General features: G+C 43.7%; 1 protein-coding gene across 1 annotated transcript in view; it reads left to right on the forward strand.

Annotated features, from left to right (window-relative positions):
• The first annotated feature begins 397 nt into the window (after window positions 1-397).
• The window catches only part of LOC144692552 (uncharacterized), a 59538-nt gene continuing 47603 nt past the window's right edge, over window positions 398-12332 (forward strand). The window contains exons 1-9 of the mRNA XM_078561549.1: window positions 398-564; window positions 2896-3003; window positions 3524-3601; window positions 5701-5808; window positions 6320-6397; window positions 8481-8588; window positions 9107-9184; window positions 11271-11378; window positions 11898-11975. Coding sequence (XP_078417675.1) covers window positions 546-564; window positions 2896-3003; window positions 3524-3601; window positions 5701-5808; window positions 6320-6397; window positions 8481-8588; window positions 9107-9184; window positions 11271-11378; window positions 11898-11975 — 763 coding nt within the window. The 5' untranslated portion in view covers window positions 398-545. The remainder of the gene's footprint in view (window positions 565-2895; window positions 3004-3523; window positions 3602-5700; window positions 5809-6319; window positions 6398-8480; window positions 8589-9106; window positions 9185-11270; window positions 11379-11897; window positions 11976-12332) is intronic.

Consider the following 12332-nt stretch of genomic DNA (forward strand, 5'->3'; position numbering starts at 1 on the left):
TTTGTAGCAGATTCTAAATTAATGGCAGTGATTGGGTGGGATGTCCTATTGGTACATGATCATTCCTGGTCTCTGCCTGCCTTTTCCCCCAATGTTGTCTGAACTGCGCGTTTTCACAATTTCCTGTTTATAAAGCAGTTTGTATATGAAGGTTGTTTTTGGATTGTCCCCTCAGCTTCTGCAAGATTTCTTTTAAGTTGGCAAGTTCACTGAACATTTCCAGAACTAAATGATTCAGGTGGGAGGTTTGAATCAGATTAGCCTCTGGAACATGCTTTCGGTCCCAAATCTGTTGGGCATATGTTTGCCCCGAGCTGGAGGCTATCGGAAGTACACTCTGCCCCGCAGTCCGTCCCAATACAAGCCTCTCCGCTTTCGCAGGCCATTCTCCGCAAACGTACTCGCAAGTATGCCGGGCGGAAACGAATGGGGGCCGTGCTGCAGACGCGGAAGTCTGCTGGTTAGCGGAAGAGTGCAGGGTTGGAGCAGTGATCGAATGATCACTTTGCGGGTCCGCAAAGATTGGGAGAAGCCTCACTGACACCATGGAACACCAGCAAGAAGGTTGGCAGCTGGGGTTTGGGGGTGGTGAGAGTGAGGGGTAGGTGCTGTTTGCATTGAGTGAGTTTTCAGGAAGTGACTGAGTTGTCAGGAAGTGAATGAGTTGGTGATGGACTTGTCTGTAACTGCGAAGTAAGCAAAAAACAAAACTTCAGTTGCTGGGAATGTGAAACGAACACATAAAAATGCTGGCAAAACTCTGCGGGTCCGGCTTCATTTGTGGAGGGTTGACCTTTCAGGTCTGACGTTCAAGGCGATTCTTTGCAAGGAACAAGTCAGATCAAGAGCATTCGTGAGCCTCATGCTAGTCACTGCAACTTTAAATTTCGAAGCCGTTTACGTTGCTTTCTGTGTTTAAGCAACAAGAAACTAGCCCATAAATCAAGATCATTGTGAGCATTGGCCCCACTAGCTGCTTTCACTGTATGTTTTGTGTCGCTCTTTGGGAGTTAGGACAAAAAGGAAGCAAAACCACTTTTAATGACGTCTGTAATATAAGAAACCGTTTTGTTTACAGCAGTTGAGTATTCTTGTTTAAATGTGGAAAACGTACGCAGGCTCTATGATTTATGGATCTGCTTGGTTAGCTGAGTGCAATTTGTGTGACACAATCTTCGATCTTTTCTCTCAACACATGTGACGTTCGTGGCAAATCTGTCCCATTTTAGCTTGTCCATCTAGAACAGGGATCTCGACTAGGGGATTGTGAACCCAGAGGGATCCGGGAAAGATTTCAAGGGGTCTGCTATGAATACACTGTACTGTGCCTGCACACAGCCACATTCACCATCCACACAGTGGTGCTGATGTTTGACTGCTTTCACGGCCTCTACGCACTGTATGCTGGCATGTTAGCTGCGCCAGAACCAAACAGCAGACCTTGGACGAACAGGTAAAGCGAGTGAGGCTGGCTTCAGTAAATCGGTTCCCTTAAGTTCAGCTGAGGGCAAACGGACATAGATTCTCGGTATCTGGCGCTTTGAACGGTGGGCAATTGAACCACCCTCACAGCAGGGAGTGGATAATTGGAAAGGATTCAAGGCAATGGTTTATCAGCAAGGACTGAGGCGCAATGGTGCCTTTCCCCGTAAATGAAGTGATTGATCGTCAGAAACAACCGCAATAAGTCACAAGTGACTCGCTCCGAGTATATGGTTGACAGGTCTCTTGTTGCAGCATTTTTTAACTTCAAAAATGTATTTTTTTAAATGTCCATCTGTAATGTTCCCATGAATAACCTACTGTTCCCAAGTATATGGGGGTTGTCAACCCTCCAGGGCTGGTCCAAGACCAATTTCTGGGGCATTGCCATGTGCAATCCTGCAGAAAAGCTTTGAGGACATTTAAAAAAGCTTTTTTCCCCCCTCATTTTCTTTGAACATTTCTCTTTAGCAGATATATAAATATTGAAAATGGTAAAAAGGCTGTTTGGCTGACAGTCAAGCATCATCCAATTGGCAGTCTTTCTTTCCAATTGGCGTAAGAAGGCAGTGGGTCACAAGGATGGATATGTTGTCCAATCAATAGGTTGAGTGTGTAGGGCAAGTCATAGGAATATATTTAATCACGGTTGGGAACCATACATGTACAACCTCTTGAGGAGGGGAGGAATTCTTGTGCTGTTAAGATACAACATACAAACAAGCAAAAGATTGAGGTTGTTGTGTGATCCATCTTCTCTTTAGGAGAGTGTGGGAAACACACTTACACTGAGGTCTGAGACAATCTTTTTCCAAAACTGATGGCCAGGAGATGTGAGAAAGCAGGCAGTACTACCTGACCCATTTTCTGCTTACAGTGGTAGTTTGTGTATGATTGACAACATACGTTGCTGTGAAAAGTCATATATTGACTGGTACAGCAATCCAGAGCATCACCCAGATTTATGCTTGTCTAGCATAATTACATCTGTTGCTGTTACATCAGAGCTCCACACATTTGTAATTTCATCAAATATTTTATTATTTTTTATCTTACAAACAGTGTAATTCATTGAAAGAAATTGTTTGCGGATTGGACACTAATCTCTGCACAGCACATGGTGGCGAACAATCTTTCACCCTCACGACCTGTTCTCATCAGAACCACTTGCCGATCACATCCTGTACACACTTTCTGCTTTACATTATTGGACAGATCATCTGTCCAAAAACACCTGATTAGATTTCAGTGTTTAATCGTTCTTCTTCAAAGCTTTCTTTTGTGTGCATCAATCCAAAGATTTCAGTGTTTGAGAAATAGTTTTTACAATTGTGAGTGCTTGGTATGTTTTTGATAAATGACACTATGTGTGGAATTAATGCTCTTTGTTCTTAACTGCATTTCTTCTGATAGCCCCAGAATGCAGAACTGAGCAGAGATTGGAGCAGCAGAAAGGAAATGAGCAAGAATCCCAATTCACTGAGGTTGACAATGGAAGTCAAGCCGATGAAGAAAATCAAGGTAAAAATGCAGAGGAGATGCAGATGAGATTTTGGAGGAATATTTCTTGTGATCGACAGCGTGGATAGCTCGTTTGCATCCATTTCTTCTATGGGCAAAAATGCTGTGGTATGCTCGATACACACTCTGTCCCCTCACCAGATTCCATGTATTCTGCCTGGTAGAAGAATTGTGGGCACACAATTTCCTCGAGACTTTTGACCATGTTAATTGAGAGCTGGGAGAAAACCTCACCTCCTGTTCCCTGTTGGCCTTGCGCCCCCGACATTACCAGGTCATCACATTTACCTCAGCACAATTAAACATACAATTTACCTGAAAGCGCTCGATTTGATGGCAGCATCACTCGCTGGGATTTTCATTTTGTGTATTTCTGTGCAGAGCTTAAGGCGTTTTAGAAACTACATTTACAATTCCTATTATTGGGCAGCTGTTTAACTGGAGGGTTTCAGACCCAGGAAACTGTTGGTTTGGGATTAGCAATGATTGTTCCCAATTGCGTATGTTCTGTTTCTCTCAGAATCCATGAGTGAAACGTGTGAAAAGGGGTCGATGGGAACTCTGCAACTTCTACAGTTCACAGAGGGAAGTCAGGATGGTGAGGAAAATCAATATCTCTATGCTGGACAGAGTGTGAAGCTCATTTACATTCAGTTCTTGACTTTAATGACAGGTGCTCGGGCGTCTTCATGCAAACTTTGTTCTTTCTGCACATGCCAGTTACTCTCCCCAGCATAAAAATACAGGCACACGATTTACTCTGAAGTCACTCTCAAATTCATAACAAAACTGAACGTTTGGCAGAGTGGGGATCAAGTCCTTGCCTTCTGTTCCACAACTTTCCTGCCTCCCCATATAACCAGATAGAGTTAGACTTCACAGACTGTGTGTAAGTTAATGCACAAATTACCTTAGAGTAGTAATGGAAACAAAATTCTTTGGGGTTTCTTGCTTTGGCATAATTGCATTAACACATTGGGGGCTGAACTGTTTTAAGTTGAAAATAATATTGGGAAGGTTAAGGCAAAAGGGAAGTGCAGTGGCACTATTAAGCAAAGAATTGCATGCTGCACTAAAACATGGTGCAATTACTGAATCTAGTCACCTGGAGTTCAGAATTCAGCCAGCAACTTACTATTGCACTGAATATATTTTAAAGACTGGTAATTATTAGGATAGCGTGAGAGAGAGAGAGAGAGACAGCAGATGATAATTGTGAAACTTGAGTATAAAATTACCTGTTGGCATCAGATGCTTTCAATGAGATCACACTCAGGCTCCTATGGCAGCCACTTGTGATATTCCCCTTTTGTATTTAATGACAAACCCAATGAAGCAAGGTACAGTCTGAAAATGCTGGAGCCACTTAACTGATTAATGCAGTCGTCCCTTTGGAGGATTGTGGGAAACGCAGTTCCTCTGAGGTCTGAGACAATCTTTGTCCAAAACTGATGGCCTGGAGATGTGAGAAAGCAGGCAGTACTACCTGACCCATTTTCTGCTTACAGTGGTAGTTTGTGTATGGTTGGCAACATAACTTGCTGTGAAAAGTCAAATATTGACTGATTGTACAGCAATCCACAGCATCATCCAGATTGATGCTTTCAAGTGTGTTGATGCAGAGCTCCACACATTGTAACTCGATCAAATATTCTTTTGCATTTCATATTAGAGTGTCATTCATTGCAGGAAATTGTTTGCAGATTGGACAGTAATCTCTGCAGATCACATGGTGGTGAGCAACCTTTCACTCTCACTACCTGCTCTCATCAGAACCACTTGTCAATCACATCCTGTACACACTGGCCAGAACTTTACATTGATCGGGCAGGACGCGCCTGATCCAAATGCACGTGAAATTGCGCGAAATGACGTCGGGCGAGCATCCCAAGGCTTTCACGCACTTGTGCGCTATCTCGCTGGGCGGCAGTGCGTGGTGGTCGGAAGTGCTCCCGCTGACAATTAAGCTGGCAATGAAGCCCATTAAGGAAGCAATTGAAAGTGATTTCTTGTGGCCCGTCCACATTTACGATTGGCAGATGGGCCAGTCGGCCTTTACATTTTACCTGAAACCTCGATCCAGGGCGGGATGAAAGCTCCTTGGGGAAATTAAATAAGAGATATGTGGGGACTTTTTTATGAGGTATGGTTTCAAGTACTTGATTTTGCTGCATGGACATATTTTGCAGCATTTATTTTGTTTGGTTTATTCTGTGGAGGTCTGCAGCTCCCTGAGGCAGCTGTCTGCCTTCCGGGAGCCTCCTGGAAGCACTCACCAGTACCCGTGGTGATGTTGGTGCCCGCCCTTACTGGTTGTGCTGAAGCTTTCTCAGCGCGTGGTTGACGCTGGCTGGCCGTTAACTGGTCAGCCAGTGCGAAATCATGGTCGGGTTCCAATCGTGGTCGGGGGTCCGTTTCCCATTTGCTCCCGGGCACACCGAACGCGCACATCCAACAAGCAAAAAATCATGGCCACTTTCTACTGTACATTATTCGACAGATCATCTGTCCAAAATCAGCTGATTAGATTTCAGTGTGTAATTGCTCTTTTTCAGAACCTTATTTAGTGTGCACGATGGAAAGATTTCAGTGTTTGAGAAATAGTTTTTACAATTGTGAGTGCTTGGCATGTTTTTGATAAATGACACTATGCTTGGAATTAATGCTCTTTGTTCTTAACTGCATTTCTTCTGATAGCCTCAGAATGGAGAAAAGAGCAGAGATTGGAGCAGCAGAAAGGAAATGAGCAAGAATCACAATTCATTGAAGGTGAAAATGGAAGTCAAACCGATGAAGGAAATCAAGGTAAAAATGGAGACGAGATGCAGATGAGATTTTTGAGGAATATTTCTTATGTTCGACAGTGTGGATAGCTCATTTGCATCCATTTCTTCTTTGGGCAAAAATGCTCTGGTATACTTGATACACACTCTGTCCCCTCACCAGATTCCATGTATTCTGCCTGGTAGAAGAATGGTGGGCACACAATTTCCTCTGATACTTTTGTCCATGTTAACTGAGAGCTGGGAGAAAACCTCACCTCCTGTTCCCCGCCGGCCTTGCACACCCGACATTACCAAACAGATCATCACATTTTCCCCGGCACAATTAAAAATACAATTTACCTGAAAGCACTCAAATTGATGGCAGCATCACTTCCTGGTAGTTTGTTTTTGTATGTTTCCGTGCAAAGCTTTAAGCATTTTAGAAACTACATTTACGATTCCTATTTAACTGGAGGGTTTCAGACCCAGGAAACTGTTGGTTTGGAATTAGCAATGATTGTCCCTAAATACTTATGTTCTGTTTCTCTCAGAATCCACGAGTGAAAAGTGTGAAAAGGGGTCGGTGGGAACTTTGCAACTTCTGCAGTGCACAGAGGGTAGTTGGGATGGTGAGAAAAATCAATGTGCTCTATGTTGGACAGAGTGCGAAGCTCATTTACGTTCAGTTCTTGACTTTAATGACAGGTTATCAGGCGTCTTCATGTAAATTTTGTTCTTTCTGCACATGCCAGTTACTCTGCCCAGTATAAAAATACAGACACCAGAATTTACTCTGAAGTCACTCTCAAATTCATAACAAAACTGAAAGCGGGGAGCAAGTCCTCGCCTTCTGTTGCACAACTTCCCTGCCTCCCCAATAAACAGATAGAAGAAGATTTCAGCTGTGTGTAAGTTAATGCATAAATTACCTTTGCTTAGTAATGGAAACAAAATTCTTTGGGGCGCCATGCTTTGGGATAATTGCATTAGCACGTTTGGAGCTGAACTTTTTAAAGTTGAGAATGATATTGAAAAGGCTGAGGTAAAAGGGATGTGCAGTGGCACTGTTAAGCAAAGAGTCACTTATAGCACTAAAACATGGTGCAATTACTGAATCTATTTGCCTGGAGTTCAGAATTCAGCCGGTAACTTACTATTGTACTAAATATATTTTAAAGACTGGTAATTATTAGGATAGAGAAAAAGACAGCATATGATTATTGTGAAACTTGAGTATAAGTACCTGTTGGCATCAGAAGCTTTCAATGAGATCACACTCAGGCGCCATGCTGATACGGCAGCCACTTGCGATATTCCCCTTTTGTATTTAATGACAAACCCAATGAAGCAAGGTACAGTCTGAAAATGCTGGAGCCGCTTAACTGATTAATGCAGTCTTCCCTTTGGAGGATTGTGGGAAACGCAGTTCCTCTGAGGTCTGAGACAATCTTTGTCCAAAACTGATGGCCAGGAGATGTGAGAAAGCAGGCAGTACTACCTGACCCATTTTCTGCTTACAGTGGTAGTTTGTGTATGGTTGGCAACATAACTTGCTGTGAAAAGTCAAATATTGACTGATTGTACAGCAATCCACAGCATCATCCAGATTGATGCTTTCAAGTGTGTTGATGCAGAGCTCCACACATTGTAACTCGATCAAATATTCTTTTATATTTCATATCAGAGTGTCATTCTTTGCAGGAAATTGTTTGCAGATTGGTCAGCAATCTCTGCAGATCACATGGTGGTGAGCAACCTTTCACTCTCACTACCTGCTCTCATCAGAACCACTTGTCAATCACATCCTGTACACACTGGCCAGAACTTTACATTGATCGGGCGGGACGCGCCTGATCCAAATGCACGTGAAATTGCGCGAAATGACGTCGGGTGAGCATCCCAAGGACTTTGCGCACTTGCGCGATATCTTGCTGGGCGGCCGTTCTCGATGGTCAGAAGTGCGCCTACCGACGATTAAGCTGCCAGTGAAGTCCATTAAGGAAGCAATTGAAAGTGATTTCTTGTGGCCCATCCACATTTATGGTTGGCGGATGGGCCAGGCGGCCTTTACATTTTTGCTGAAACCTCGATCCAGGGCGGGATGAAATCTCCTTGGGGAAATTAAATAAAAAGAGTTATCTGGGGACTTTTTTTTGAGGTTTGGTTTCAGGTACTTGATTGTGCTGCATGGACATATTTTGCAGCATTTTTGTTGTTTTGTTTATTCCGTGGAGGGCTGCAGCTCCCTGAGGCAGCTGTCTGCCTTCCGGGAGCTTCCTGGAGGAACTCAGCAGTACCTGTGGTGACGTTGGCGCCCGCCCTCTCCCCGCCCCGACTGCTGTGCTGAACCTTTCTCAGTGCGTGGTTCACGCTGGCTGGCCGTTAATTGGTCAGCCAGTGCGAAATCGCGGTAGGGGGCCAATCGTGGTCGGGGGTCCGATTCCCGGGCACGCTGATCGCACACATCCAACAGTGAAAAATTCAGGCCACTTTCTGCTGTACATTATTCGACAAATCATCTGTCCAAGATCAGCTGCTTAGATTGCAGTGTGTAAATGCCCTTTTCCAGAACATTATTTAGTGTGCATCGATGGAAAGATTTCAGTGTTTGAGAAATAGTTTTTACAATTGTGAGTGCTTGGCATGTTTTTGATAAATGACACTATGTTCGGAATTAGTGCTCTTTGTTCTTAACTGCATTTCTTCTGATAGCCTCAGAATGCAGAACTGAGCAGAGATTGGAGCAGCAGAAAGGAAATGAGCAAGAATCCCAATTCACTGAGGTTGACAATGGAAGTCAAGCCGATGAAGAAAATCAAGGTAAAAATGGAGAGGAGATGCAGATGAGATTTTGGAGGAATATTTCTTGTGATCGACAGCGTGGATAGCTCGTTTGCATCCATTTCTTCTTTGGGCAAAAATGCTGTGGTATGCTCGATACACACTCTGTCCCCTCACCAGATTCCATGTATTCTGACTGGTAGAAGAATGGTGGGCACACAATTTCCTCGAGACTTTTGTCCATGTTAATTGAGAGCTGGGAGAAAACCTCACCACCTGTTCCCTGTCGGCCTTGCGTCTCCGACATTACCAGATCATCACATTTACCTCAGCACAATTAAACATACAATTTACCTGAAAGCGCTCGATTTGACGGCAGCATCACTCGCTGGGATTTTCATTTTGTGTTCCTGTGCAGAGCTTAAAGCATTTTAGAAACTACATTTACGATTCCTATTATTGGGCAGCTGTTTAACTGGAGAGTTTCAGACGCTGGAAACTGTTGGTTTGGGATTAGCAATGATTGTTCCCAACTGCGTATGTTCTGTTTCTCTCAGAATCCACGAGTGAAACGTGTGAAAAGGTGTCGATGGGAACTCTGCAACTTCTACAGTACACAGAGGGTAGTCGAGACGGTGAGAAAAATCAATATTCTCTATGCTGGACAGAGTGCGAAGCTCATTTACATTCAGTTGTTGACTTTAATGACAGGTGCTCAGGCATCTTCATGCAAACTTTGTTCTTTCTGCACATGCCAGTTACTCTCCCCAGTATAAAAATACAGACACACGATTTACTCTGAAGTCACTCTCAAATTCATAACAAAACTGATTTTGGCAGAGCGGGGAGCAAGTCCTTGCCTTCTGTTCCACAAGTTCCCTGCCTCTCCATAAAACCAGATAGAGGCAGATGTCAGCTGTGTGTAAGTTAATGCACAAATTACCTTTGCTTAGTAATGGAAACAAAATTCTTTGGGGTTTCTTGCTTTGGCATAATTGCATTAGCATGTTTGGAGCTGAACTTTTTAAAGTTGAAAATAATATTGGGAAAGTTAAGGTAAAAGGAGTGTGCAGTGGCACTGTTAAGCAAAGAGTCACGTACAGCACTAAAACATGGTGCAATTACTGATTCTAGTTGCCTGGAGTTCAGAATTCAGCCGGTAACTTACTATTGCACTGAATACAGTTTAAAGACAGGCGATTATTAGGATAGAGCGAGAGAGACAGCAGATGATAATTGTGAAATGTGAGAAAAAGTACCTGTTGGCATCAGAAGCTTTCAATGAGATCACACTCAGGCTCCATGTTGATATGGCAGCCAATTGTGATATTCCCCTTTTTTATTTAATGACAAACCCAATGAAGCAAGGTACAGTCTGAAAATGCTGGAGCCACTTAACTGATTAATGCAGTCTTCCCTTTGGAGGATTGTGGGAAACGCAGTTCCTCTGAGGTCTGAGACACCCTTTGTCCAAAACTGATGGCCTGAAGATGTGAGAAAGCAGGCAGTACTACCTGACCCATTTTCTGCTTACAGTGGTGGTTTGTGTATGGTTGGCAACATAACTTGCTGTGAAAAGTCAAATATTGACTGATTGTACAGCAATCCACAGCATCATCCAGATTGATGCTTTCAAGTGTGTTGATGCAGAGCTCCACACATTGTAACTCGATCAAACATTCTTTTATATTTCATATCAGAGTGTCATTCATTGCAGGAAATTGTTTGCAGATTGGACAGTAATCTCTGCAGATCACATGGTGGTGAGCAACCTTTCACTCTCACTACCCGCTCTCATCAGAACCACTTGTCAATCACATCTTGTACACACTGGCCAGAACTTTACATTGATCGGGCAGGACGCGCCTGATCGAAATGCACGTGAAATTGCGTGAAATGACGTCGGGCGAGCATCCCAAGGATTTCACGCACTTGTGCCCTATCTCGCTGGGCGGCAGTGCGTGGTGGTCGGAAGTGCTCCCGCCGACAATTAAGCTGGCAATGAAGCCCATTAAGGAAGCAATTGAAAGTGATTTCTTTTGGCCCGTCCATTTTTACGGTTGGCGGATGGCCAGTTGGCCTTTACGTTTTACCTGAAACCTCGCTCCAGGGCGGGATGAAATCTCCTTAGGGAAATAAAGTGAAAAGAGATATCTGGGGACTTTTTTTATGAGGTATGGCTTCAGGTGCTTAATTGTGCTGCGTAGACATATTTTGCAGCATTTTTGTTGTTGGCTTATTCTGTGGAGGTCTGTAGATCCCTGAAGCATCTGTCTGCCTTCCGGGAGCTCACTGGAAGCTCTCACCAGCACCCGTGATGACATTGGCTCCCACCCTCTGCCCGCCCTGACTGGCAGTGCTGAAATTTTCTCAGCTCATGGTTCACGCTGGCTGGCCGTTAATTGGTCAGCCAGTGCGAAATTGTGGTCAGGGGTCCGTTTCCTGTCTGCTTCCGGCACGCTGATCGCGCACATCCAACAAGTGAAAAACGCTGGCCACTTTCTGCTGTACATTATTCGACAGATCATCTGTCCGAAATCAGCTGATTAGATTTCAGTGTGTAATCGCTCTTTTTCAGGTCCTTATTTAGTGTGCATCGATGGAAAGATTTCCATATTTGAGAAACAGTTTTTACAATTGTGAGTGCTTGGCATGTTTTTGATAAATGACACTATGTTTGGAATTAATGCTCTTTGTTCTTAACTGCATTTCTTCTGATAGCCCCAGAATGCAGAACTGAGCAGAGATTGGTGCAGCAGAAAGGAATTGAGCAAGAATCCCAATTCACTGAGGTTGACAATGGAAGTCAAGCCGATGAAGAAAATCAAGGTAAAAATGCAGAGGAGATGCAGATGAGATTTTGGAGGAATATTTCTTGTGATCGACAGCGTGGATAGCTTATTTGCATCCATTTCTTCTTTGGGCAAAAATGCTGTGGTATGCTCGATACACACTCTGTCCCCTCACCAGATTCCATGTATTCTGCCTGGTAGAAGAATGGTGGGCACACAATTTCCTCTCAGACTTTTGACCATGTTAATTGAGAGCTGGGAGAAAACCTCACCTCCTGTTCCCTGTTGGCCTTGCGCCTCCGACATTACCAGATCATCACATTTACCTCAGCACAATTAAACATACAATTTACCTGAAAGCGCTTGATTTGATGGCAGCATCACTCGCTGGGATTTTCATTTTGTGTTTTTGTGCAGAGCTTAAAGCATTTTAGAAACTACATTTACGATTCCTATTATTGGGGAGCTGTTTAACTGGAGGGTTTCAGACGCAGGAAACTGTTGGTTTGGGATTAGCAATGATTGTTCCCAACTGTGTATGTTCTGTTTCTCTCAGAATCCACGAGTGAAATGTGTGAAAAGGTGTTGATGGGAAATCTGCAACTTCTACCGTGCACAGAAGGTAGTCGAGACGGTGAGAAAAATCAATATTCTCTATGCTGGACAGAGTGCGAAGCTCATTCAAATTCAGTTCTTGACTTTAATGACAGGTGCTCGGGCGTCTTCATGCAAACTTTGTTCTTTCTGCACATGCCAGTTACTCTCCCCAGTATAAAAATACAGACACGCGATTTACTCTGAAGTCACTCTCAAATTCATAACAGAACTGAGAGTTTGGCAGAGCGGGGAGCAAGTCCTTGCCTTCTGTTCCACAACTTCCCTGCCTCCCCATATAACCAGATAGAGGCAGACTTCAGCTGTGTGTAAGTTAATGCACAAATTACCTTTGCTTAGTAATGGAAACAAAATTCTTTGGGGCTTCTTGTTTTGG

This window comes from Cetorhinus maximus, chromosome 17, assembly GCF_964194155.1.
Source record: "Cetorhinus maximus chromosome 17, sCetMax3.hap1.1, whole genome shotgun sequence".
Classification (NCBI taxonomy): domain Eukaryota; kingdom Metazoa; phylum Chordata; class Chondrichthyes; order Lamniformes; family Cetorhinidae; genus Cetorhinus; species Cetorhinus maximus.